This window comes from Sceloporus occidentalis, unplaced genomic scaffold (assembly GCF_023333645.1).
Source record: "Sceloporus occidentalis isolate IW3139 unplaced genomic scaffold, rSceOcc1.0.p SCAF_118, whole genome shotgun sequence".
Taxonomy (NCBI): Eukaryota; Metazoa; Chordata; class Lepidosauria; order Squamata; family Phrynosomatidae; genus Sceloporus; species Sceloporus occidentalis.
Genome location: NW_028317098.1, coordinates 1,873,466 through 1,900,872, shown reverse-complemented (window position 1 = coordinate 1,900,872; position 27,407 = coordinate 1,873,466). Strand labels below are relative to the sequence as shown.

General features: G+C 41.9%; 1 protein-coding gene across 1 annotated transcript; it reads left to right on the top strand.

Annotated features, from left to right (window-relative positions):
- Positions 1 to 380: 380 nt before the first annotated feature.
- On the top strand, positions 381 to 25,961 carry YWHAQ (tyrosine 3-monooxygenase/tryptophan 5-monooxygenase activation protein theta). Its single transcript, XM_089498338.1, has 6 exons — positions 381 to 468; positions 2,893 to 3,279; positions 21,240 to 21,363; positions 21,632 to 21,795; positions 24,469 to 24,564; positions 24,930 to 25,961. The coding sequence occupies exons 2-6, from the start codon at positions 2,986 to 2,988 to the stop codon at positions 24,987 to 24,989; spliced, it is 738 nt and encodes a 245-aa protein (XP_089354464.1). The 5' UTR covers positions 381 to 468; positions 2,893 to 2,985; the 3' UTR covers positions 24,990 to 25,961.
- Positions 25,962 to 27,407: the final 1,446 nt, after the last annotated feature.

Here is a 27,407-nt window from a genome sequence, read left to right as displayed (position 1 = left end):
TGACGTCCGCTCACCCTGGATCTAATTGGAGGAAACCCCGTGGCCCCAACTTGCAGCAAAAGCGCCGGTCAACCGAGCTTGGAGCCTTCCTCCTTTGCTCTCTTGTCTCCACGCGCGCAAGAGCCCTAGAGCCGCGGGGATTGGCCGGCTCTCAACCGGGAGGCGGAGCTAAGGCTGGGATGGCGCGCTCCGATTGGCTGAGGCGCTCGGCCGCCAGGGAGAGGGTTCTTTTTTCCGCTTTGTGCCAACGCCCTGTAGCAGCAACGCGCTCTCTCCCTCGCTCTCTGTGCGCTCAGACGGGAGCGGCCTTTCTGCGCCTCTTCCTCCTCCTCCTCCTCCTCTTCTCCCGCCCGCCCGCCCGCCCTCCCTCCTTCCTCCCTTCCTTCCTTCCTCCTTCCCTCCTGCTTCTCGGACAGGGCTCCCGGCGCAGCGGCAGGGCACTCGGCCCCGACAGGCAGCGGACTCCGGGTGAGGCACCAGCAACGCTCCTCGCGGCACGGCGTCCATTTTGTGGAAGAGCAGCAGCAGCAGCAGCAGCAGCAGGAGGAGGAGGAGGGTTGGGAATCTCCCAGCCAGGAGGGAGCCAGGCAGGCAGGCAGGAGGAGGAGGAGGAGGAGGCCGCCATTTCGTCCCTCGCAGGCCTCTCTCTGCCCCTCCTGGGCCCTCCTCTGGGGACAAAGAGTCGCTCTCGGCCTCCCTTCTCTCCTTCCTTCCTCCTTCATCTTCCTTTCTTTCCCTCTCCTTTCCTTCATTTTTCCTTCCTTACCTCCTCCTTTATCTCTTTCCTTCCTCTTTTCTTTCATTCTTTTCTTCTTTCTTTCTTTCATTTTCCCCTCATTTTCATTCCTTCGTTCCTTCCTTTATATCCCCCTCTTTTCTAACTTCCTTCTTTAACTCTTTCCTTCCTTTCTCCTCCTTTCTTCTTTGCTTCCTCCTTCCTTCTTTATCCTCCTTTCGTTCTTCCTTTCTTTTCCCTTCCTTTTCTCCTTCCTTCCATTCTTTCCCTTTTAACCTCTTTCCTTCCTTCATTTCCCCCTTCCTTCCTTGTTTCATTCTTTCCTCTTTTATCTCTTTGTTTTATTCATCCTTTCTTCTCTTTTCCCTTCATTCTTTCTTCCCATCCATCCATCTTTTCTTTTTTCTTTCCTTTTCTCACTCCTTTCTTCATTTTCCTTCCTTCTTTCCCACATTCTTTCATTCCCTCGCTCCCTCATTCCTTTCATTCACTTCCTCCCTCTCTCCTTTCCTTCCTTCCTTTCCTTCTCTCCCTCCTTCCTCACTTTCCCTCCTTTCAGTGGAGGGAGACCCAACACCTTGGGCGCGCCACCGCCCTCCTCCGGTGCCAAGCGGGATCCGCCTCCTCTCTCCCCCTCCCTCCCTCCTTCCTCCCTCGCTCCCTCCCTCCTTCCTTCTCTCCTTCCTTCCTCCCCTCCTTCCTCCCTCCCTCCTTCCTTCTCTCCTTCCTTCCTTCCCTCCTTGCCTCCTTCCTCCCTCTCTCCTTCCTTCCTTCCTTGCCTCCTTCCTCCCTCTCTCCTTCCTTCCCTCCTTCCTTCCTTCCTTCTCTCTCTCCCTCCCTCCCTCCTTCTTTCCTTCCTTCTCTCTTTCTTTTCCTCCTTACTTCTCTCCCTCCCTCCTTCCTTCCCTCCCCCCCTCCCTCAGGCTCTCCACAGCCTTCCCTTGGAGCCCAGAGAGAGCCACCCATCCACCCATCTCTCCTTGGCTCCCCTGGCCCTGGCCTCCTCCTCCTCTTCCCTGTGGAGGCCCTGGACGCCCCGCCACCCTCCTCCTTCCTTTAGTCCAGAGAGTAGGTCCCTGGACGTTGCACATGCCTGGCATTCCTATTAAAAGCTAGCATTCAAAGACCCAGCCGCGCCAGTCTGGAAAATCAGGATGCAGAGGGATCTTCTGCAGCACCTTAGAGGCTTACTGAAAGACAGAGAGAAGCTGGGAGCATGGGAGACTTCAGCCTCAGAGGCATTAAAAGTGGTTACCAATTTATTCCTCCAGAACCCATTTTTAAAAAAACCAGATTAAAGGGATTTGGTTTCTTCCAGTGACTTCTGATTTGTCCTCCAGATGCTGCTGAGCCGCATCTCCCAGTCCTTACTGTCATGTGTGCTGAGTAGGAACAATGGGAATTGCAGCTCAAAGAACATCTTGGGCACTCCTGAAGTAAGGATTTACATACTTTGGTCTAAAACACACTGCAGGAACAATCATCCAGTTTGAGACCGCTTTAACTGCCCTGGCTCAGTGCTAGGGAATCCTGGGAATTGTAGTTTATTATGGCACCAGAGCGCTTTCTGACAGAGAAGGCTCAGTGTCTCACCAAAAAATAAAATCCTCAGAATTGCACAGCATTGAGCCAGGGCAGTTAAAGCAGTCTCAAACTGGATTATTTCTACAGTGAGTTTTGGACCTCTGCCCTGATTGCTGTTTTTTAAACGCCAGGATTCCTGTCTGAAGAGGTGGAATAGTCCCTTTCAGGATGGGGAAGTAATTTTCTCTGTTCTGGGAATGAGTATTTGTTCTGTCCTTGCATTTAGATTGGCAGTACTTCGTTGTCATTGCCTTAGTTCCAAAACACACTGCACAGATAATCCAAATTGAGACCGCTTTAACTGCCCTGGCCCAGTGCTAGGGAATCCTGGAAAATGTAGTTTATTGTGGCACCAGAGCTTTCTGACAGAGGAGGCTAAATGTCTTACAAAACTACAGTTCCCAGATTTCCTTAGTGTTGAACCAAGGCGGTTAAGGCAGTCTCAAAATGGATTATTTCTGCCGTGTGTTTTGGGCCTTAACTGGCCTGACCTACATCCATAGTAGCTCTTCCAGTTGCACTTGGTCCCTTTGAATGAGCACAGGTTTCCGAACGTCTCTTTGTCGTTGCAGGTTTTGAGGTGCCTTCGCTTGACTGTGTGAAAGGCTCTTTCTTCTCTTCTTATCTAATCGGCTGCCTTGCTGCTTACACTGCTGCTGGCCAACATGGAAAAGACCGAGATGATCCAGAAGGCCAAGCTGGCTGAGCAGGCGGAGCGCTATGACGACATGGCTACCTGCATGAAGGCAGTCACAGAACAGGGCGCTGAGTTGTCCAATGAAGAACGCAACCTGCTCTCCGTAGCCTACAAGAATGTAGTAGGGGGGCGACGCTCTGCTTGGCGGGTGATCTCCAGCATCGAGCAGAAAACCGATGGCAATGATAAGAAGATGCAGCTTGTCAAGGACTACCGAGAGAAAGTGGAGTCTGAGCTAAAGTCCATCTGTACTACGGTTCTGGTAAGTTGGCTTTATCGTCTGTGTAAATAACTTATTCTCACGAGAGATGCACCTAAATGGAAAAATTTTCCTTTACTATCCATAATGGACAGTTGTATTGCATCGTAACGCCCCATATAAAGAAACAATCTTGTCCTGAAAAGTAAGATTGTTAGGATGAAAACTTGAAAATACAGACTCATGCTGCTGTGGCTTCTAAAATTTGAAATCAGTTGAGTTCTCATCCACTGAGCAAATCTCTGCTTTTGATGACTTTTCACCTAATCACTTGTATATTATCTTAGTATAGTGTGTTCTGGACTGAGAAAGAATTGTAGTTCTACAGAATCATAGAGTTGTAAGAGACCTCAAGGACCATCAGGCCTAACATCCTGTCAATAATCTACTATAAGTGATGGAGAACTGTCCAGGTGATAGTAGTAGTGGTGTCAGGAGGTGATAATAGGGGAAAAGGCACAGGATGCCTAATGTGAGTGAGTCCTTTTTTATGTTGCTTTGGGATTTATATAAACAGCGTACATGTTTTTACATGTTTCTGCGATATTTAAAGAGTGTGAGTATAGTCACTACTACTACTTTAGCATTCCAGAACAGCAGTCCCTTGCCATGTTTGTGTAGCGTATATGAGCCTTTCAGCCATTAGGTTAGAATAAGCAGAGTTCTGTGCATCTTTGTCCCAGTGCTGCTTTGTTCTGTTTGCCTTCATGGTACCTAAATCTTAACTGGAATTGTGTTCTGCAAGTCATTTACCAGTGAAAGATAAATACTCTATTGGTACTTACGCTATGCGTAAAGAAAAAGTGCTTATAAGTGTACTCGTGATGAATTTCCAAAGACAAACTGAATTTTGTGAGAAATGCCAGTGTAGATGTGATGTAAATTATTGCTTTTTATACTTATTGCTTGTTATAGAGGGATATTGGTGTTTTGTATTTCTGAAAATGGACTCGCTTCACATAGCAAACCATATTAATAAGTTGAAGCGAATATTAAAGTTGATATATATCTTTTTCAGATAAAGTAAAAAAAATCATTAACATGTAGCTATCACATGTACGTAACTACAGTAGTTCTCTGGACCTGTTTTGGTCCTTAGTCATCTTTATTATAGAGCTTCACAAGTACCTATATAGGAGCCTTTGTTTGCTTCTTAGTTTCCTGATTTCAGACATGCCTCCTTTCAAAAATCCAAGATTTTTCTCTGTAGCATTTCTGTAGGTGCGTTGACATATCTTTCAGAATTGTGTGCCCCCAAAAACTAATTTGTCACTATTTCCACTCAGTTTTATTTATTTATTTTGTATACTGCCTTTCTCCCAGAAGGGACCCAAGGTGGCTCACAGATAAAATGTTTTAAAAAAATTAAAAATAGTTAAAATAATCTAAAAGCAGTATAAAGTTACATAAAAATGTACATAAGTTAGCAGTATGACTAAAACACACATGTGTCTATTTTAACTGGAATTTTTTTTAATTTGCAGTAAAAATCTCATTACTTCCAGGAGAGTTTAAATATTATTCAAGAATAGCTTTAAACTGGAAATATGGGTTTGAAGGAGTATCCTTGATATATGCAATAAACATATTTTGAATTCTTCTGTTAGGGTGATACTTCATAACCACAAGGAAAATCAAGTAAGCAGACATTTTTCAGATATGACTTCTGGTTGACATGAAACTTCAAGGCTTGCTTCAGGTGCCTTCAAAACTTAGTTTCATATTTTATTTAAATTTGCTGAGAGAATATACTTGGCTTTAATATACTTTAACTAAGATAGAATCATAGTATCATAGAGCTGGAAGAGACCACAAGGGCCATCCAGTCCAACCCCCTGCCATGCCATCTCAATCAAAGCATCCCCGACAGATGGCCATCCAGCCTCTGCTTAAAGACCTCCAAGGAAGACTCCACTACACTCGGAGGGAGTGTGTTCCACTGTCAAACAGCCCTGCCTGTCAGGAAGTTCCTCCCATATTTGCCCAGAGGTACATAGATAGTATGCAGAGTTGTTACGTATTTGGTCATTGTAGTGTATGCAAGGTTTTCTTTCACCTAGCTTGTAGGGAACAGTTTTGAAGTAATCAACAAAATGCATTCCTATTAAGTTTTACTTTAAATTGTTTAGTGATGTTCTTAGTCAAAGTCCTGCTTTTATGCATAATAGGCATGGCTGATACAGTATTGTTTTCAGCAGCATTAGTCCGTAGTCATTGAACCCCTCCGCCATTTATGTTTGCAGAGTGGATAAAAAAAGTAGTAAACAGTACAGTATATTAAAAATTAACTAGCACAACAATAAAAAAACATTTCATTCAAATAGAAAATGTTTGATTTAACTGAGTTAAATGCAGATGCTAGCTATTCTTGAAAGCCTGGGAAGACACATGCTTTTTTCTGGTGTATAAACTAAACTAAACATAGGATGGCTAATGGAGTGCACCAGGGAATTCCAAAAGAAAATCAACATGTGCTTTATAGACTACAGTGCTACCTCGGGTTACGAATTTAATTCGTTCTGCGGCGCCGTTCGTAACCCGATACATTTCGCAACCCGAAAAGCCGCTGGAAAGCCGCTAGCCGCGCTTTGAATTTCGCGCCGAAACGCGCCGAAAAGATTTTCATAACCCGAAAAATCTTTCGTAACCCGGAACAGTTTTTTTAAATCTAACTTTTTCGTACCGCGGAAATTTCGTAACGCGGTGAATTCGTATCCCGGGGTACCACTGTATAGCAAAGCCTTTGACTGCATAGATCAGGCATCGGCAACGTGCGGCCCGCGGGCCGCATCCGGCCCGCGAAGCCTCTAGGACTGGCCCGCGCTCGCCCCTGCCGCCGATTGGCGCCGCTCCGGCCGCCATTTTGTTTTTTAAAATGGCGGCGCCCCTCTAGGAGGCCCAGGGCTGCAGGGCCGCGCCAGCCCTCCGAATGAGCTCCGCCCTCCTCCCTTCTCTCTCTGCCCTTCGCCCTCCTGGCTCCGTTTTCCTAGCTCTGCCCTCCTCTCTCCGCCTCCCTCTATGAATAGAAGAGTGTGGAGGGGAGGGAAAGGAGGAGGCGGCAGAGAAAAGGAAAGTGAAAGTAAGAGAGCCAGCCAGCCAGCCAGACGGAGCGAGCCACTGAAGAGGTTGGTTGGTGCATGTATTTTCCTCTGCTTGGTGACTGTGATTTACTCTCCCTTGGTATCTTTGCAACCCCCCCCCCCCATGCTCCTTTGGGCATCCTTTGATTCTGATTTCCTGCATGGCAGGGGGTTGGACTGGATGGCCCTAGTGGTCTCTTCCAACTCTATGATTCTATGTTTCTCCTATGCTTTGTGACTCCCTTACTATCTTTGCAACCCCCCCCCCCCATGCTCCTTTGGGGATGCTTTGATTCTGATTTCCTGCATGGCAGGGGGTTGGACTGGATGGCCCTTGGGGTCTCTTCCAACTCTATGATTCTGTGTTTCTCCTATGCTTTGTGACTCCCTTACTATCTTTGCAAAAAAAAACCCTCCCATGCTCCTTTGGGGATGCTTTGATTCTGATTTCCTGCATGGCAGGGGGTTGGACTGGATGGCCCTTGGGGTCTCTTCCAACTCTATGATTCTATGTTTCTCCTATGCTTTGTGACTCCCTTACTATCTTTGCAAAAAAAAACCCTCCCATGCTCCTTTGGGCATGCTTTGATTCTGATTTCCTGCATGGCAGGGGGTTGGACTGGATGGCCCTTGGGGTCTCTTCCAACTCTATGATTCTATGTTTCTCCTATGCTTTGTGACTCCCTTACTATCTTTGCAAAAAAAAAAACCCCTCCCATGCTCCTTTGGGGATGCTTTGATTCTGATTTCCTGCATGGCAGGGGGTTGGACTGGATGGCCCTTGGGGTCTCTTCCAACTCTATGATTCTATGAGGAGAGAGGGAGAGAGAGAAAGGGTGGGAGTGAGAGGGAGGGAGGAAGGGAGAGAAAGAGAGGGAAGAGAGAGAGAGAACCACAGCCACTGAGCCAGGTGAGAGGTTTGTTCATTGGGGGAGGGGGGGTTATACTACCTGTGCCTTTGTGTTTTGAGACAGTGGCATGCATTTTTTGCTGTTTTGTGGCCTTGCCTAGTAGCTTCCATCCTTGCAAATACTGCTATTATTATTGTTATCCCTTGGTATTGTCTTTGCAAGATCCCCCCACATGGACTTGCTGGCACATTTCTGGGTTCAGACAGTGGCATGCATTTTTTGCTGTTTTGTGGCCTTGCCTAGTCACTTCTTGCAAATATTGTTATTATTATGCGGCTCCGCCCCCGGAGGGTGGAAACTCCACCCCTGACATGTGGCCCTGCCTCCAGATAGTGGAAGCTCCGCCCTGGCATGCAGCTCCGCCCCAGAGGGTGGAAGCTCCACCCCCGTGTACAGCTCCGCCCCCGGAGGGTGGAAGCTCCACCCCTGGCTTCGGCCCCCCAGTTGTCTGAGGGACAGCAACCCGGCCCCCGGCTCAAAAAGGTTGCCTACCCCTGGCATAGATCATGAAAGGCTATGGAATGCCCTTAAAGACATAGGAGTGCCAACACATCTGATAGTCCTAATGAGGATTCTGTACTCGTGACAAGAGGCTACTGTCAGGACAGAACACAGAAAATCAGAATGGTTCCCAATTGGCAAAGGGGTAAGACAAGGCTGCATCCTTTCACCCTACCTGTTCAACATCTATGCAGAACATATTATAAGAAAAGCAGGCTTGGACACAGAAGAAGGAGGAATGAAAATAGGAGGAAGGAATATCAGCAATCTGCATTATGCAGATGACACCATAGCACTAGCGGAAAACCTCACAGACCTGGAACACCTACTAAGGAACATCAAGAAAGAAAGTCAAAAAAGCAGGCTTTGTGTTGAACAGAAAGAAAACAAAAAATAATGACCACAGAGGACCTTCACAAGTTCAACATAGACAATGAAGAAATATAAATAGTAAAAGAATTCCCATACCTGGGATCAAACATTGATAGAAATGTGGACTGCAGTCAGGAAATCAGAAAAGGATTAAGAGTGGGGAAGGTGGCTATGAAAGAACTAGAAAAGATTCTAAAATGCAAAGATATACAACTGAACACAAAATTTCAAATTATTCAAGCCATTGTATTCCCTATTACTATGTGTGGATGTGAGAGCTGGACAGTTAAGAAAGAAGATAGGAAGAAAATCCATTCATTTGAGATGTACTGGAGAAGAGTGCTGGGGATCTCATGGACAGCCAAGAAGACAAACAAATTGGTCCTAGAGCATATCAAGCTGGAAACCTCCCTGGAAGCCAAGATGACCAAACTGAGGCTGTCGTACTTCAGACACGTCATGAGAAGGGAGAACTCATTGGAAAAGATGATAATGCTGGGAAAGGTGGAGGGAAGTAGAAAGAGAGGAAGGCCACATGCTAGATGGATGGACTCTGTTAAGGAGGTCACAGGTATGGAGTTGCAGGAATTAAGCAGAGCAGTGGAGGACAGAGGGTCTTGGAGATGTCTCATCCATAGGGTTGTCATGAATCGAGATTGACTCATGGGTGGTTAACAAGCAAAAATAAAATTATAGTAATGGGGATTCCAGATATGTTTTGGGTGTGCCAAAGGTGAAGAGCCATTACCAGAAAGAAAGACTGCTTCTCCAGTTGCTTGCCACCACGCTTCAGATAATGAGGCCACACAAGAGAGATCTGCCTTTGATTACCATTGCAGTGGGCAGGTCAATTGATACAGGAGTTTAGCATATGATTTTGTTGAATTTCTTGTCTGGGTGTAAAGCTGGGTTGGGCAACTGGGGTCTTCCAATTGTTGTTGGACTGCAGTTCCTCACCATTGGCTGATGAAAGCTGCAGTTTAGCCACATCTTGAGGACCCAGCCTTTAGGATCGGGTTTGGGCACTTTGTGAGACAGGAGAGTTCTTTAGTGCAGTCACTAGCAGATTATTTGTCTGTTTGTTGTCAACAGACTAGCTGCAGTGTTCTGGATTAGCTGCAGTTTCCAAACTATTCTTAAAGGCTATCACAAGTGAATGTACTGAAGTAATCCTATCCCAAGTTATTAAGGTACAGATAGCTGTGGACAAGTTTAGTGCATCTTATCAGGGAAAGCTCTGGTGCTTGCTTGCTTCTTGAAAACAGTTCAGGTCAAAGTATTCATGAAATTCAGGCTGTGGCTTACTTAAACAGATATGCACATGAGAAAGCTCTCCATTCACAGAAATGTAATGGGTCTTGACTAGTGCCTGAAGATTTCAATATCGAGCAATCCACACTGTGGAATTTAGGGAGGTCATCCTGTGACATTCTTGGGGTCACCATTAGGTTTACAGGTGACTTGAAGGCACATGTATACACATACACTCGTATTAAGGCAGGTTAGTGCCTTCTATTTGATCTCAGAGGGCTTCACGTGTCTCTCCAATTTTTTTAAAGTTCTAAATTATACTTAAAACCCTTCTTCTCTTAGATATATGGTGAGCAATTGAACTGTTTTGGAGACCATCTGCCCTCTGATAGATCCATGAGAGGGCTTCTTCTTTTCACAGGAAGTGAATAGAACTCAATTACTTACTTATTTTATTTGTTACACTTATATGTCACCTCTCTCTCAAAATGGGGTTTAAAGTGGCTTACAATAGTTTAAAAACCTCCCAGTGTGATGTTGGACAAGCTGCACTCTCAGAGCCTCTGAAGAAAGCAATGGCAAACACCCACTGAACAAATCATGCCAAGAAATCCCCATGATAGATTTGCCTTAGGGTTGCCATAAGTTTGAAGGCACACAACAACAAATCTTATGATTTTTACTGTAGTCAGATTGCTCAGAGTGGTTTACAGGAATATAAAACTGCAAGATAAATGACAAGGAATAACATTAAAATTTAATATAGTGAAGTAATAAATCATAGTACTATTATAGTAAAAACAGACAGGTACAACAGATGCGTTTAAAAGATACTCCAGTACTGGAGTATGATTGGGAGTTTGTGGGTGAAGCTAGTATGTTCGTATACTGACATGAAATAATGACAGGTCCAGTGCTGGAAAGATTTTGCATTGATTTGGGAAAAGCACTGAAAAGGATTTGCTCATTTGACTGCTTCATGTTGGTCTGTTCACATGACCTTCAAGAAGAACTTGAATCCACATGATCAGTAAGCTTTGGAACACAATCTTTACTAATAATGGGATAGCTTTTTCTGCTATTTATTTTTTATCTGTGTCTTAAGAAGAATCTGTTGTTAAAATGTAGCAAGGGAAAATGACCAGCTTCTAACATTTGGGTTGAGGCATTATTTTCCTTGCATATCTAGGCTCTTTAACAGGGATAGATAACTTTTCTGGTCCAGCTACCAGTGTGATGTGTGGAATAGATTACCTCCCCACTTGTTTTCTCCAAACTGGGAGCCCCAAGTTTAAAATCCCAAAATTAGAAAAGTGCCATTTCAATAAAGTAAGTCCCTCTGACTTTCTTTAGATGAGACTTGTCTCTGATTCTCTTTGTTTTCATGACAGTGTGTGTGTGTGGGGTGAGGGTAGCAATTGAAGATGTAAAAATGACTGGGCTGGGCTGCATGTTCCCTATAGGTTGCATATAGTGAACTCTTGCTATAATGGTGATAAGCTGCTTCATCGCGCATCATGGACTGAGCTAGAACAGGAAACTAAAGTGGAAGGAGCATATCTGTAGTACTGATTTCCCAGTGTCCTTGAAGATGCCTTCCCCATCTAAAATACTGTATGTTGCAGAACTGGGCATGGCATAATTACCTTGCAATAAATGAAAAGAGGCTGGGCTCTAAAACACCCTTTGGGGAGGGCAGAGAGGAATGACCCTAAGGTGATGGGAGAGGGCAGAGAGAGAGGCAGGAATTCTAGGAAGCTGATGGGGGTGGTGAAAGGAATAGTATGTCTCCTAAGTATGATAGTATGGATGTGTATAATTTTATGCTAACATTGTGCGGTGAATTGGAAGAAATAATTTAGGGTTAATCTAGAACATGAACACACACACACACACACACACACACACACACCGGATTTATTACTAGAGATATGAAGGCATAGAAAAACAACTGGAAAAAATCACGTCCTCCCATGTTCTCCCAAGGCTGTTTGGGGCATTGGAGAATGTTTTCCTTTAGAATGATAAATAAAATGTTTAAGAACAGGTGTTCATATATTTACTCCCCCAATTTCCCCCCTAAATTATGTAACTGGAAGAATTTTAGATAAGGCAGTGTACACCTTACCTTATCTGGTTATTGGAGTTCCTGGTCTTAGTATCCTTTTCTTTGGCGTTTTTTATAGGAATTAATGAGTTGTATCTACTTGGCACTGTGGAACACAACACAAAATAATTTTGTCTGTTTTACTAATGTTGATAATTTCTGTTGATCTTCCTGGTTTTTGTCTTGTCCTATCAAAAAACCAGAGGTTCCTTACAGTTCAGACTTGTAGCTTGCTTTGTAACAATTAATAAAAAGTAAATGCAAGTAGCATTATGATTATTGTCTCAAAACTAATTTTTATATACCAAAGATGACAATTTTATGCTAAACCAAGTTACATGTAACACATTTTATGTTTGTAAAGTAACATAATGTCTTTGAATCTGTAGAAGTGTTAATACTGCATTTTTAAAAAAATACTTTCTTAGACTCATAGAATTTGAAGATACCTGAAGGGCCATCCACTCCAACCTCCTTCTGCCATGCAGGAATACACAATCAAAGCACCCCTCTGTGACAGATGGCCATCCAGCCTCTGTTTAAAGCCTCCAAAGAAGGAGACTCCCACACTGAGAGACAGCTCTTACTGTCAGGAAGTTCCTTCTAATGTTGAAGTGGAACCTCTTTTCCTGTAGCTTTCATCCACTGTTCTGGGTCCTATTCTCTGGAGCAGCAGAACACAAGGTCACTCCATCCTCAATATGACATCCCTTCAAATATTTAAACAGGGTATAATGTCACCCCCTAACTTCCTCTCCAGGCTAAACATACTCAGCTCCTCATAGAGCATGTTTTCCAGACCTTTTTTCTCCAAGGAACCTTCAGAGAAAAATGTGGGTTATACCCATGGTGTCAACATTTCTGGGTCCCCCCCCCCCTTTTACCCACAATGTCTCCCAAGAGTTCCAGAAACCTTTGGGTGAGGGTAGGAGATGTCAGCTCATGCTCTTATTTGCATCATTACAGTGGACAAAGTTTATAAGAGGAAGTAAAAAAGGGAAAGATTATCACCTGATAAGAGCAGTTTCATATTCATAGTGACTGTTAATGTTGTGTGTGGCTTGGGAATGACAAAGGAACTGAGTATGAAGGCTTGATACTATTTGTTCTTAAGTTAAACATATGAGATGCAAATGGTTACTGCTCTTCTAGCTTGTTTTTCAATGTAAGGTTCTTAGGTAGGTCCCCTTTCATGTCATATCCCCAAAATATTTCTCATGGACTTTTGCTCTGGGTCCAATTTGTTTTTTAGACAAACAATAAGACAAGGCCAGCCTCCATATTTCCTGCTTTGTTCTCATTGCTACTCTATTCTCACCGTACTTGGTTATTTTTCTAGGAAAATATGATGAGTAATCTGGTGGAGGGTTGCATGAGGACATCCTGGAATCCAAATTTTCCAGCAGTTTAGGAATAGAAAAGTAGTTGGATTTGGAAATAAAATTACTTAAGACTTTGTATGATGTACAAGTAATATGTACTGAAGACTTAAAAATATATGTTAGGACTAGAGTTTAGAAAAGTTGATTTTTGAAGTAAAACTCCCAGAATCCCTGGGTTTTGTGAGTTGTAACTTTGCCCCTACTATAATATTGAGTGCCCTTGCTACTTCATTGACTAGCAAAACCAGAATAATAACAGGACTGCTTAAAGTCTGTTGCAGGGCTTACCTTTTAGTGCAGATAGGGGTGGAATAATTATGTCTTCTATCTGAAAATATGGAACTAATTCATAAGGCATATTTGAGGATATTTACTCAGAAATGTTTCCAAATGTGGATATTTGATACAGACTGCTTAACCCTGTAAAATAAAGAGCAAGATGGGCTATCAAAGATCTTGAGATTAAAATGATGCACTAAAGCAAAATAGAGCCAGCTACTATAGTGGTTTAAGCATTGGACTAGGACTCTGGAGACCACGGTTCAAATCTCTGGTTGGCTATGGAAACTGACTTGGGCAAGTAACGCTCTCAGCCTCAGAAGAAGGCAGCCCCCGCTGAACAAATCTTGCTAAGAAAATCCCATGATAGGTTTGCCTTAGGCGTCATCATAAGTTGGAAACTACAGTGCACAACAGAAAAAGGAAAATGGATAGGAGTTTTAAGATATGTCTATATTGTTTGACAAACCTGGATGGCTTCAGAATCCATGGATTCCATGCACTATGTGTTACAGTGAGCCGTCTGTATCTGCAGATTCAGCCATCCATGGTTTGAAAATACTTAAAACAAATACAAATTCCAAAAGCATAACTTGATTTTGCCATTTTATATAAGGGAGACCATTTTACTATGCCACTGTATTCAATGGGACTTGAGTATCCATGGATTTTGTTATCCAAGGGGGGTTCTGGAACCAAACTCAGTAAATACCAAGGGTCTGCTATATTTGAAAAAGCCACAGTGAGCATGCATATTTTTTGCATTTGGCTTTACTACACATGTACTCTAGAGTTAAATCCAGGGTTAGGTAACTGTGTGGAGGGCAGGGCCCAATTTTCCACAGCCTCCACATAGGTTACCCCCCCTCCCCCCCGCAAGCCCAAATATCTCAAGTTTCCTTTGCAATCCATCCTATAATATGGTAACAGAACTCTTTGAACACATTCACTTAATGGGAAGGGGGGGTGGTTCTGTGCAGTTTTCAGGTGATAATGTTTGAAAAATCATACTTGTTTTTTTAAAAAGAATTGGCAGACTGGTGGGGCTTTAGGGGATTGCTTGAAAGATCTCAGGATGAGTTTGTCAATCAGTCAGGCACACCCATTACTGTGTGTTGTCTATGTGCCGCAAGGTCAACTTATGGAGACCCCATGATTTTCATAGTGGTTTTTTTGGGAAAGGAATACTGAAAGGTTTTGCCAGTTCCTTCTTCCAAAATATAGACTGCAGTACCTGGTATTCATTGGCAGTTTTTAATCTAAGACCAGGGCAACTGCTGCTTACCTTCCAAGATCAGATAGGTCCAAACCACACTGCAGGAATAATCCAGTTTGAGACTGCTTTAACTGCCCTGGTTCAATGCTAGGGAATTCTGGGAACTAGTTTTGTGAGACATTTAGCCTTCTCTGTCAGAAAGTGCTCTGGTTCCACATTAAACTACAATTCCCAGGATTCCCTAGCACTGACCCAGGGCAGTTGAAGTAGTCTCAAAGTGGATTGTTGCTGCAGTGTGGTTTGGATCTTGGTTAAGAACTAGTACAATGGAGAAAATAATCTTGTTCCTATTCTTCCATAGTGTCAAGCAGCTGTAAAGCACTCATTCCTATCCTTTTGCTCAGTCAGTCTGAAAGGTGCTGCAAGGTCATTTTGCTTCCTGTTAACGTAGTTTTTAGAAAAAATGTTGGAGGAGTAAATATATGAACACTTGTTTTCAAACATCTTTGGGAGAACGAGCATTGTGAACCTTTCCAGTTGTATTTCCATACCTTCATATCTCTAAGGGGCAATGACATTTTCTGGGTTATCCCCAAATCATTTCTGATCTCCTTCCCCCAAATTTTCCAAGGGGGGAAAAACCATTTTTGGGTATAATAGGGGCCATATTTCTGGATGATTTTCAGTGTGTTTTTTTTTTTTTTTTTTGGCCTTCACATCTCTGCCTTTGCTGGCCTTCTAGCCTTGATATCTTTAATTATGCCACATGGTTTTGTACCAGCATGTTGTTGGCTATATATAAGAGGTGTTGGTACGAATTTGAAAGAGTAAGGGGCTAAACAGACTGGCTTGAAGCGCCGGCGTGGGGGCATGGCATTTCAATGACACGCCAACGTCACACTGCCTCCCAGATTTTTATAGCAGGTGTCGTTACAGTGCTCCTTTGGCACTGCATTTTATACACTGCTCACCGAAAGGAGCATCAAAAAGTGTTGCCACAGCAGTGAATGTACCTTTTTGCTGGCTCTAAAAGGAGTGGCATTTTGCTGCCTCCTTTTGAGGTGGCAGATCACCAGATCAGGGCCATGGCGTGTGGTTGCTGCAGTCCTGATCTGGTGTTGAAACGGGTGGCATGCATCCACTCTGTCGGGTCGTCTCTTTTGTCCCTAAATGCTTTTTACATTCACTTGAATCTTGACTACCTGCTAAGCAGTTTGCTTGTTTCATCAGATGAACATGATTCCAAGGGTGAGCAAAGTGCAGCCAGTGGGCTCCATGAGGTCCCCCAGGCCATTTTTTGGCTTGCAGGGGTGTCAGATATTTTGCTCCAAAGTGACTTCTATAGGGTGTGGAAGGCAATTCTTCCATGTTTGGAGCCTCTAGAGCTCTGAGGGGAGAACCAAAATTGTCCCAAAATGCCCTCTAAGAGCCCAGGAAGGCCCAAAACATGGTAAAATGCCCCTATGTCTACTAGAGGGCATGGGGGGGGGGCAATAATTTTTTTTGTAATGCTCTAATGTGGCAGTACTACTGAGTAATAGATCCATCAGTACATTAGTTAGAAAATGGCCAAATCTCATTAGTTCTCTTGTAGAGTGAAAGAGGAGGGTATTAGGCAGTATTACATGTAGCCACCATCTAGGTTGTTACGAATTCGTATATTTCAGTTTGGTGATGCAGACTACTCTGTTTTTGAGGAAGGGGATGTTCTGAGCTTAATGTAAATGGCATCATCCTCAAAGCACAGGTGGAAAAGACCTGCACAGGATAGGGTGACTTGCAGGTGGGGGGCGGGTGAAATGGGATGCAAAGGCCACACTGCTGCTCTGATTGTAAGACATAAAGCTGAATATGTAATAACACAGAACAGTGCTTATGTATGCGTTACATGGCTGTAGGTCTGCTTAAGCTGTAGATCATGCTTCTGATCTCATGCAGAAAGTAACACTCATTTTGTTGTAGCTAAGACTTACGTTAAGCCTACACTGAGACACTTTTGCCCAAATGTCTTAGGCGCCTCATGTCCTCAGCATTTTTTTAAAACTTCAAGCTAAATTTGGTCAAACCAAGATGTATTCAAAGTAAAAATGTATTTCACGTTGAATAATATGAAGCACTTTTCCTTGAAATTAGGCAGTGGGTGGAACTGAAGCATTACTAAGCAGTAGATCACATTTAATGTTGATGTCATTGTACATTTCAGTAGGAAGGCTGTTTTGGTTGGATCAGGAGTTTCTTTTTGCAAATGAAAGAGCTGCTTCCACTCCAAATAGATTGTGATTAGTGGAGACCCCTGCTGGAAGAAGGTGGGAGGACAGATAACAGCAAAGGGGATAGCACATTTGTCGAGGCACCCCCTCCCCCTCCCCCCCCCCCCCCCGGTTTGTGGGCCTCCTGTTCACGGTTTTGAGTTTCCGCAGATGGGAAGCCAGGAGCGACAAATGGCATGCACACCGATGGCACAGGAGCATGTGGCCATTATACTGAATGGGGTTTGAGTATCCATGATTTTTCTATTTCACGGGAGGACGGTCTGGAAACGATTCCTCATTAACTGGGAGGGACGACTGTATATTAAGCATCAGAAAAAAATGAAAGAGAAGATTTCCACTTTCTTGAGGTATCTGTCAACGGGACAGTCGACCCTTCACATTTGTGGATTTGATTATTCAGGGATTTGATTAAAATGTTCTCTCCAGGAATCTCTAGTTCATTTGGAGTCACTCTGCTGAAAGTTGAGTGTAGAGTCACCCTGAGATTCCTAGATTGCATCCACACTGCCAAAACAATCCAGTTTGAGCCCGCTCTAACTTCTGTGGCTCAAGGCGATGGATCTCTGGGAATGGTAGTTTGTTGAGGCACCAGAGCTGTTGAGACAGTTTTGTTCTGGTGCGTCAACAGACTGCAGTTCCTGGAATTCCATCACTTTGAGCCATGGCAGTTAAAGCGGGCTCAAACTGGATTATTTTTGCAGTGCAGATGGAACCCTACAGGAAACGCTTCTCTAGGCATTTGTAGGTCCTGCAGCATGATTTTATGGTCCATCTCTGGCAAATGTGGACCATAGAATTACACTGGAGGATCTAGAGATTCCTAGAGAAGTATTTTCGCAGGTTTAAAAAACTTTTTTAAAATGTTTTTCCACTTTCATGGGAGTCCTGGACCCACTGTATTAGCAAAACATCAGACATAAGATTCTAGTGTTTATTCAGTAGTTGAAGTGACTGACTGTATATACTCATGTATAAGTCTAGAAATCTAGGTTAAAAATGTCCCCAAAAAACCTTATCCATGTGTCAATGTAAGTACACTTTAACTCTTGTTTAAAAAGGGAACCATCCCCTGGTGAAACTCTTTAAAGTTCTTTGGCATTGTTTTCCTTTGCTTTATCCTTTAGATACTTTGTTATATGCCCCAAAGTTTTACCCTCGACTTATTCATTGGTCATATCAAAATCCATAACTTTGGCCCCAAAACCTGCCCTTGACTTATACGTGACGTTGACTTAATTGAGTATATACGGTACATCTTGCGGCTGAACTGGATTATTCTTCATTGTAGTGGCACTAAATGGCATGTAAGCTTGCTTGTGGTGGGAAAGGGCAAAGAGGCGGGAACATATCATAGAGAGGCAGCCATCTTTTTCATTGGAATTGGGGAGGATGGTTGACCGGCAGAGCCTCTGGATAAGGCTCATTGTTCAGCTGTGGCTATTCAAATAGCTTATTGGGGAAGTTTGCATAGTTCTAAAGTTGTATCAATATTTCTTTTCCAGTGTTCCAGTTAGGTAAAAGTTGGTGTGTCAAACGAAGTGTTCTTTAAAAGAGTGAAATTAAGTGATAAAAATTGGGTAACATGAAGATATAACGGAAAATAATCAAGGTGTGATCAAATTAAAAACACAGAAACAGCTATTGGCAATGGATTATAATTGTACTTGGTTTACTTATCAACAAATTAGAGAAAGATTTATTACAGATATAGAAGGTACCGGTATTGGACATGTAAATTTCTGTTTGGAAAATATAGTTAAATCAGAAGATAATCATAACATAAGTAAATAGTACAAAGCACTATTGAAACTAGAAATGGAAGAAGAACTGATAAAACCCCAAATGGTAAAATGGGTCCAGAACATTGAAAAGAATATAAATTTGGAACAGTGGGAAAAAACTTGGACAAAAAGAATAAAGCACACTTTGAGTTACAACATTAGAGAGAACATTTCTAAAATGCAGTATAGATGGTACTTAACACCATACAAATTAGCGAAGATTGAAAAAAATATAAATAATACATGTTGGAAATGTGAAAAAGAAATAGGCATATTTTACCATCTGTGATGGGAATGTAGAAACACAAAACAATATTGGAGCAAAATTCACAAAACGATAGAAATATTGAACATAAAACTAGAAAAAGATCCTAAAAGATAGCTTTTTGTGGGTTTTTGGGGCTATGTGGCCATGTTCTAGAAGAGTTTCTTCATGACATTTCGCCAGCATCTGTGGCTGACATCTTCAGAGGTAGATGTCAGCCACAGATGCTGGCGAAACGTCATGAAGAAACTCTTCTAGAACATGGCCATATAGCCCGAAAAACCCACAAAAAACTATGGATGCTGGCCATGAAAGCCTTCGACTTCACCTCCTAAAAGATATTTTTAAATGAGGAAGAGGAAATAGAGAGGAAATATGGAATCTTAATGTTTTATATGTCAACAGCTACCAGACTACTGTATACTTCTAAATGGAAAGGAAAAACAATGCCTGATCTAAAAGACTGGATATTAAAAATGATCAATTTTATGGAAATAAACTAACACAAATACTGCATAAAACTTGATAGAAAAAAATAAAAAAAGATTGGAACCCTTTGATTTGTTTCTTAGAAAACAAATGGAGACGAGACTGGAAAAATGATTTGTACAATATAAATAGATATAGGTTTAGTAAAAACCAAAATACAAGTTTGGTTCAAATTATATGGAAAAAACTTACTTTAAACATGCCAATTTATAGGGAGAAAAGCTTATACAAAAAATTAAGCAAGTAAACTTGGAAAGTAAGGAAGTAGCGTTTGTAAGATGTAAATTTTTATGGTTTAGATTAGAAATCTATGTTTAGGTTGTATGTACTGTTTTGTATTATATGTGATATGAATGTTGGAATTTTATGTTTTATAATAAAAATTAATTAAAAAATTTAAAAAGTTGGTGTGTCAAGAATTATAAGGCTTTAAACATAGTTTAGTGAATCTGAAGAAATTACTATTTAAACCTCAAATTATGGTTATCCAATATGATGACTTTAAATGCAAGTAACTATTGACTGCCAGGTTGCTCATGACAGATGGAAGGAGTAGTTAGCTGCAGAAGTGGTGGATCTTCGACAGGCCACCTGGTTTCATTTTGATCTAGCGCTGATTCTCTAGATCCAGAAATCTGGGTATTTTTGCTTCCTCCTGACTATCATGGAAAAGCAAGAGATGGATGTACTTTTGTTAAAATTGGATAATGGTTGTCATAAAAATCTATGAGGGGTTTGTGTTATGACCTTTACAGTTGGGTTTTTAAAAAAGGGAAACTGACAAACTTTATTTCCTGGCAAAATTGGATTACATTTGTAGTGAGAGTTGCCACTTTTGATGGACCTGCCAAGTTTCAGAACAAGTGCAGATGGGTAGATGTAATTTTTTTTAAAAAAAATTGGGACATATTTAAGGTTTATGGGGTTATTTATGAATGAAGCCCTTTCATGGTTCTTTGTATTAACTGGCACCAAAGCCAGTAGTCAAACTGCAGTAGAATATAGGCAGTTGGTATCAGATTTTGGACATACATTTTATCTCTTAGAATCAAATTGCTTACATATCTTTAGATTCAGTTTTGCTTTTAATCTAGGCAGTGGAGTTGTCCAGATTAGCACACTTGAGTTCTGTATTTGCCATTTGTCCAAATCTGAAATAAACCCCTAGTGGATGTAGCTTTGGTAGCAAGCAGACTATTTATGATGTGAAGTCAAAGGCTTTCACAGCCAGCATCCATAGTTTTTTGTGGGTTTTTGGGGCTATGTGGCCGTGTTCTGGATGAATTTGTTCCTGACATTTTACCTGCACCTGTGGCTGGCATCTTCAGAGAACGAAGATGCCAGCCACAGATGCAGGTGAAATGCCAGGAATAAATTCTTCCAGAACACGGCCACATAGCCTCCAAAACCCACAAAAAACTATTTATGGTGTTTAAAAGGTTATTGTGTCAATGTCATATGCAATACTTCGTATAATCTGATTTGAGATGGGTTTGTTCCAGAGTAAGAAGAATGATCAACTAGAATAGCTATACTGTCAGAGAATCATTCAGTCTTGGAGACAGTTGGATTGTATAATACAAGCATGCTTTCCTTGGGAATTTTTCTCTGGCTTGAAACCATCATTTTCTGAAATAGTGTAAGAATCCTGACAACATTCCGAATTTTCATCAGCACACTGGGAAAAATTTGTGTCACAGTTCAGTTGGCTTCAGGCTCAAAAGGAATTTAGCCACAGTTTTTCTTCCCTGTTAGTTACATTAGCATGGTCTCCTACATACAAACATATTTTATTTGGACAGTGCCCAGCAAGATTTAGGATGGTCTCAAGACTGAGGCATTTCCATTGTTTTATTGAATTATTCCTTTGTCTTATTAAGCTGCCTTTATGTGCCCCCCACCTATAGGATAATATCCCATATTGTAAAAATAAAAAAAGCCCTATGTATTATTGTGAGTACAGTATACAGCAATTGCAGCAATTGGTTTTTTAAAAAATATACCCAGCTAATAAGTCATATAAATGAGCATTTTCATTCTGCCTTTTTTTCTCTAGGAGCTGCTGGACAAATACTTAATAGCTAATGCAACTAATCCAGAGAGCAAGGTCTTCTACCTGAAGATGAAGGGAGACTACTTCCGATACCTTGCAGAAGTTGCAAGTGGAGATGACAGAAAACGTGAGTACTGCATTCATTTAAGCTATTGTAATTTGGTGTGGGCCACTGATAGCTGTTTTTTCCCCAGTGTGGCAAAGACTGGCACCATTGACTCTAGTTATTGCTTTTTTTCTTGGAAATCTGCCATGGATCAAGAGGCCAATGGTTCCAGGACCAGCACCTGTCCATAGGCCACCATTCTGAAAGGGGGGGAAAAACCACATCTACATCCTGTGTGTGAAGGTTCCTCAGTTTGTTTACCTTACCAGTATTTGCTCTTCCTTCACAGAAACAATAGAAAATTCACAGGCTGCTTACCAGGAGGCATTTGATATCAGCAAGAAAGAGATGCAGCCCACACATCCAATTCGTTTGGGCCTAGCACTTAATTTCTCTGTGTTTTACTATGAGATCCTTAACAACCCAGAGCTGGCCTGCACATTGGCAAAGACAGTAAGTTATTTAATGGTTGTGGTAATAATAGCATGAATAATAAAATGGGTATCTTCTTGGATTCTGAATTTAAAGAATATGTGCAGATGTCTTCAAATGTTCAGGAGATTCATAGCATACTGTGTCTTTTGCGTGCTTTTTATGGAATACTGTTTACTAAAGTATGTTCTGCTTTTAATAGTAACATTTCCCAATGGAAAAGGGAGGAACATCCTTTGAATAGGTTACTCCTCCCATTTGCTCCAATAAGCAGGGTTGGAAAAATAGAACTTTCTAGTATCCCCACCACTGGGAGCAGCCCCCAGAAAGATGGGCCTCATTTCTTCCTCCCACTATGATCGGACCTGCCTTTCCTTGACACTCATCACTTCAGACCTTCAAATCTTTCTATAAATGTTCCTTAAATGCCTTGTTTCTCTTCTCTTCACATCTCTTCTACCTTAAAATAACTGACCCACATCAGGCCAGTGACTGCTGGACACTCTCACACACAGCACTAAACCAAATTTCCCTGCAGTACCCATAGCTTCTTCATTCCTTCCCCAAAGTCCAGGAATTCTCAAAGCGTTGCCTCTTCCTGGAAACTATTGACTATCTGGTGCAAATTGGAGCAATATAAAAGATACCATTTTCACAAAGGTAGCTACTCCATCTTTATAGTGCCAAAGAAAAATGGCACATGGAGGGCTATATAGAATCTCTTTGTGTGTGGCTCAGTTCATCACAAAGTGCTGCTTCCAGATGGAAATCATCCTTCAAGCAGGAGATTCTGTGGTCCTTAACTATCTCCATGTCAGTGACTGTTCCTTTGAGTTACATTTGGGGGTTCCTGTTATCAATACAAGGCCCTGTTTTTCAGCCCCAGTGCTGTTCACCAAAATCATGGTGGCTCTGATAGTACTAGTACATGGGAGAAGGTCCCAACTCAATATTTACCTGTTCCTCAATACCTGTGTATCCACCCTGTTACTTCCAACAGGGTCTCATAGATCTCCAAGAGGTGCTGTGCTCACTGGCAACCAATGGTTTTATGGTAAATTATGGGAAAAGCCACTCCAGCCCAGCACTTACCTCTGTGATTATCAGCACCCAGTCAGGTACAATCACACTCCCCCAGGAAAGAATTCAGGCCACCGGGAACACTATTTCCACAGCCACAGCTTATCCCCAGGCTGATGTGACCCTTCTGACCCATTTCCAGGGCCTCATAATCTCTACCATAGAACGTCTGTCCTGGGCTCACCTTCACATCCGACCTTTTCAGTGGCTACTCCTCTCACACGCAGTCAGACTGCATTGCAAGATAAGAATTCCCCCATCAGTCCACCATTCCTTTGAATGTCGAATTTCCCCCACCATTCAAGGAAAACCCATCTGAGAGATGACCAAGGTGCAGATCACCACAGATACGAACCAGCCTACGAAGCCCCCCGCCTCCCTTCAACTAGGTGTACCACACCTAGTACAGGCCAGATGGAGCCGGGAGGAACTCAGACACAGCATCAACTGGCTGGGAATCAGGGCAGCCACATTAGCCTAAATGCCTTTGCCAACAGTTAGGGAAAAGCAGCCCTAGTCAGACAATCCCAGTCTTTCATGAGGGAGGTCCAGAGCCTCATCTTCTCTCCATATGAAGCAGAGCATCACTAGGGTACAGTGAGCTCTTGGGTAGATTGGCTCAGCTGGACAGATGTAGACCAGGGGGTGCCAGCATCACTCGCCCTTATTTAGGGAGTGTGGGTACATCCAAAGGATGGTACTGTTCCACTGGGAAATCTTCAGGCACTAGTCATTTTTCTTATCTGAAATATTTTCATTTCCAGGGGAGAAGGGATGAATGTCCTGCCCACCCTTGAGCATCTTGGCATTTTCTCTGTTTTCCCCTGTATCTGTAGGTCAGTTATCCTTCTCCTTCAATAATGAGAACGAAAAAAGGGAACAAGGAAAGTACTTTGTTTCTCAGCCTAGCTGCTCAGATATAACATCTGGACTTTCTGGGGGTTGACCCCTCGGTGGTAATATCAGAAAGATCTATTTGTTTCCTGCTTGTTTGAGTGAGTGCAAGGAACAACCTATCCAAAGGATGTTCATCCTTTCTCCCTGGAAATGAATGTAAGACCAGTGTGTTTTTTTAAAGAACGTGGTTACTCTCAAAACATCTTTATGAGAATAACTCAGTAGGTTAGTTCTTCTGTTTCTTTTGGGCTGCAGTCATTGGGAAGAAGTACCATTAGTCACAGTTAAACTTGTTGAGTGAATATGATTTAGGACTGGCATGATTTAATGTGTTCTGTAAATGAAAACCTTACATCCTCTTATACTTTGTCCACAAAGTTCGATTTTCACATATAACCAGAAGCCAGAATTGTTTCTTCTCAATGTAAATTGAGCTTGTTGGGGGCGATGGGCTTACATATTGTCAACCAGTGGTGTCCTAGTTCACTGATAAGTGGTATAGAAATGAACTTGCTATTGCTATAAATATATACCAGGAAATGTTTGTAGTGAGTAAATGGCAACTTCTCTTTTTCTCTGAAATGTCTTACTTAGTAGGCTTTGTACTGGGAAACATGCCAATAATTTGCTTTGCTCAGTACCCATTTCTTAAAGCAATTTATATGAAAAAGAAGCTTAAACTTATGAAGGAATATCTCATTTTGATGTGTTCTATAGGCTTTTGATGAAGCCATCGCAGAACTCGATACACTGAATGAAGACTCATACAAAGACAGCACTCTCATCATGCAATTGCTTAGAGACAACCTCACAGTAAGATGTGCCATTTGATATTTGTATGGTAACTGGGACTCTGGTTTTTAGCTGAGCTGGTTCCGGAGGGATACTCTTAAAGGAAGCAATTGGGGCTGCTATAGGAATGAAAGTAAACATGATCAGATATTTATCAAATAATCATTACAGCAGTTAATTTGACATCAATTATTGGAAGAACAAATTTTCAACTTTTAAGGACATTTCTTAAGATTAAAATTTTGAGATAGACGAGGGCTTGATTATGCAGGTAAAACCAGCAGTTCCTTAAGGCCACGGCCCATGGCATTTGCTTAAAAGAAAACTGGAATGTTTGCAGTTGCGAATGAGCTGTTCTTTCTTAATTTGACTGTTTTTGTTTCTAGTTATGGACATCGGACAGCGCAGGAGAAGAATGTGATGCCGCAGAAGGTGCAGAAAACTAAACTGCATATGGAGTGTCATCCCCCTTCTCAAGAAACCTTTTTACACGTCTCATTCCTTATAGCTCCACTTGGATTTCCTATAGCAAAGAGAAAACCCATCCATGTGTATGGAAATCAATTTATAGTCTTTTCACACTGCAGCTTTGGGAAAACTCCATTCCTTGATTTGTGTTTGTCCTGGCCTTCCTGGTGTGCGGTTACTGCTGTAGAAAAGTATTAATACTGGCTTAATTTCATATAAACATAAGTAACTTCCAAACACTTATGTAGTGGACTAAAGTTATCTGGTATTTAAAAAGAAATTTGAACCAGTTCCTACAAGCAACTGTTTTTGTATTACCGTAAAGACATGAAAATATAGTTAATGCAACTAAAGAGTGTTCAACACAGCTCAATTCTGTACATTCCCTTTTTACTCTTCAGGGGTTATTTGATGATTTGACTTTCACATGCTATTGTGTATTCCTTCCTGTAGGATCTAGGAGAATTGGGCCAAATAGGAAGTATGACAGATGCTTCTTACATGTGTGTACAGCAGGACCTACTGAGTGTTTAAATACAGGGACTCTTTTTACGCTTCAGTTGCTGCTGTTCAACTGCTATCCCCTCCCAATAAAAAATCACATACACTCCTGCCTTTGTAGTTCTGGTATTCACTTCATTATTTACTAGAAGCAGCATGTTACTGCCAGAATACAGGGAGTGCCTTTTTGGCAGACTAAATTGCATGTCATTTCTTAACACTGGAATGGAGGAAAAGAGGTCACATGTCCAAGTATAAAACTTTTCCATGCAGATTTGTGCACATGTATGAAGGTGTCAAGTTCGTCCAGTGATTTGTTCCGTAGATAGATGGACCACTATTGTGTGTTGCTAATCATTGATTGTAGTCCCAAAAAAGCCTTGTGAAAATGTTAATGCCCTATGTAACAAAATAACATTAAATAAAATTACATTTTATAAACCACTAAACTGTTGCTTTGTAACATTTGCATGCAGCTTCCTCTAGGAATGTCGTCTGTCTAAATAGTTTTATTCTAATAGACCAACATTCACATTCATTAGGTGATCCAGGTATGTGCTGCTGTGATACACTGCATGAAATTACTGTTGGAGTATACCTGGAATCTTAACATACTACACATATCCTCCAGAATTATGATTAATTCATTGCAACACTACTGTGCACATATGTACACAAGATGTTTATTACCTCAGTGGCAGAATAAGCAAATGACTGAAATTAGTATTCTTGCTTATTTCTTTTTCTTCTCCAGCACCATGATGTTGCTGAACTGTCATCTACAGCAAGGAGTGTGCATATGAGCGGCTGCTTTTTTAATGCTGATAGTTTCTTCTTCTGTTTAGGATTATTAGCAGTGAGGACAGGCATGGAAAGGAGCAAGTCTGCGTTTGAGATCAGGATAGTTTGGGAGATGGAAAAAAATTCTATAGAAATCAGTATTCCTCATCCTAGACTCCGAAAAAGGATTGTATAAGTAGGTGGTACAAGCAGAAATTGTACATAAGTACAATATTGTGTAGTTCCAGTGAGGAAGAAAAATGGGAGGTGTCTCAAGAAACCTGGATGGATGACTAAGGAACTTTCAACGGAGCTAAGTTTTAAACAGAACATGTATAAGAAATGGAAAAGGGGGGAAATCACGTAGGGGTAAAGTCAGAAAAGCTAAAGCACAGAATGAACTCAGGCTTGCTGGAGAAGGTAACAACAAAAAGCTTTTTTGGATATGTCTGCAGCAAAAGGAAGAAGGAAATGGTAGGGGCACTGTGTGGAGAAGACAGCAAAATGCTAACAGAAGACAGAGAAAAGGCAGAATTAACACCTTTGCCTCAGTTGTTTCAGAAAAGGAAAAGGGTGCTCAACCTGAGGATAATGGAACAGAGGACAGGATAGGGGAATTTCAATTCAGAATAGGTAAGGTGATAGTACAGGAATACCTGGTTAAATGAGTTTAATTCTCCAAGACCAGATGAACTACATCCAAGGGTATTAAAAGAACTGGCAAATGTAATATCGGAGCAATAATCTTTTAGAACAGGAGAATTCCCAGCAGACCGGAGGAGGACGAACGTCGTCCCCATCTTCAAAAAGGGGGGAAAAGAGGATCCAAACAATTATCGTCCAGTTAGTCTGACATCTATACCAGAAAAGATTATAGAGCAGACCATTAAACAAAGAGTCTGTGAACATTTAGAAGGCAATGCCATAATCGCAAAAAATCACCATGGGTTTCAGAGAAAGAAGTCATGCCAGACATCTTATCTCTTTGATAAAATTACCAGCTTGTTAGAGATGAAGGGAATGCAGTGGATATAGTATATCTTGATTTCAGTAAGGCCTTTGACAAGGTTTCCCATGACATTCTTGCAAACAAGCTTGTAAAATGTGGGCTAGAC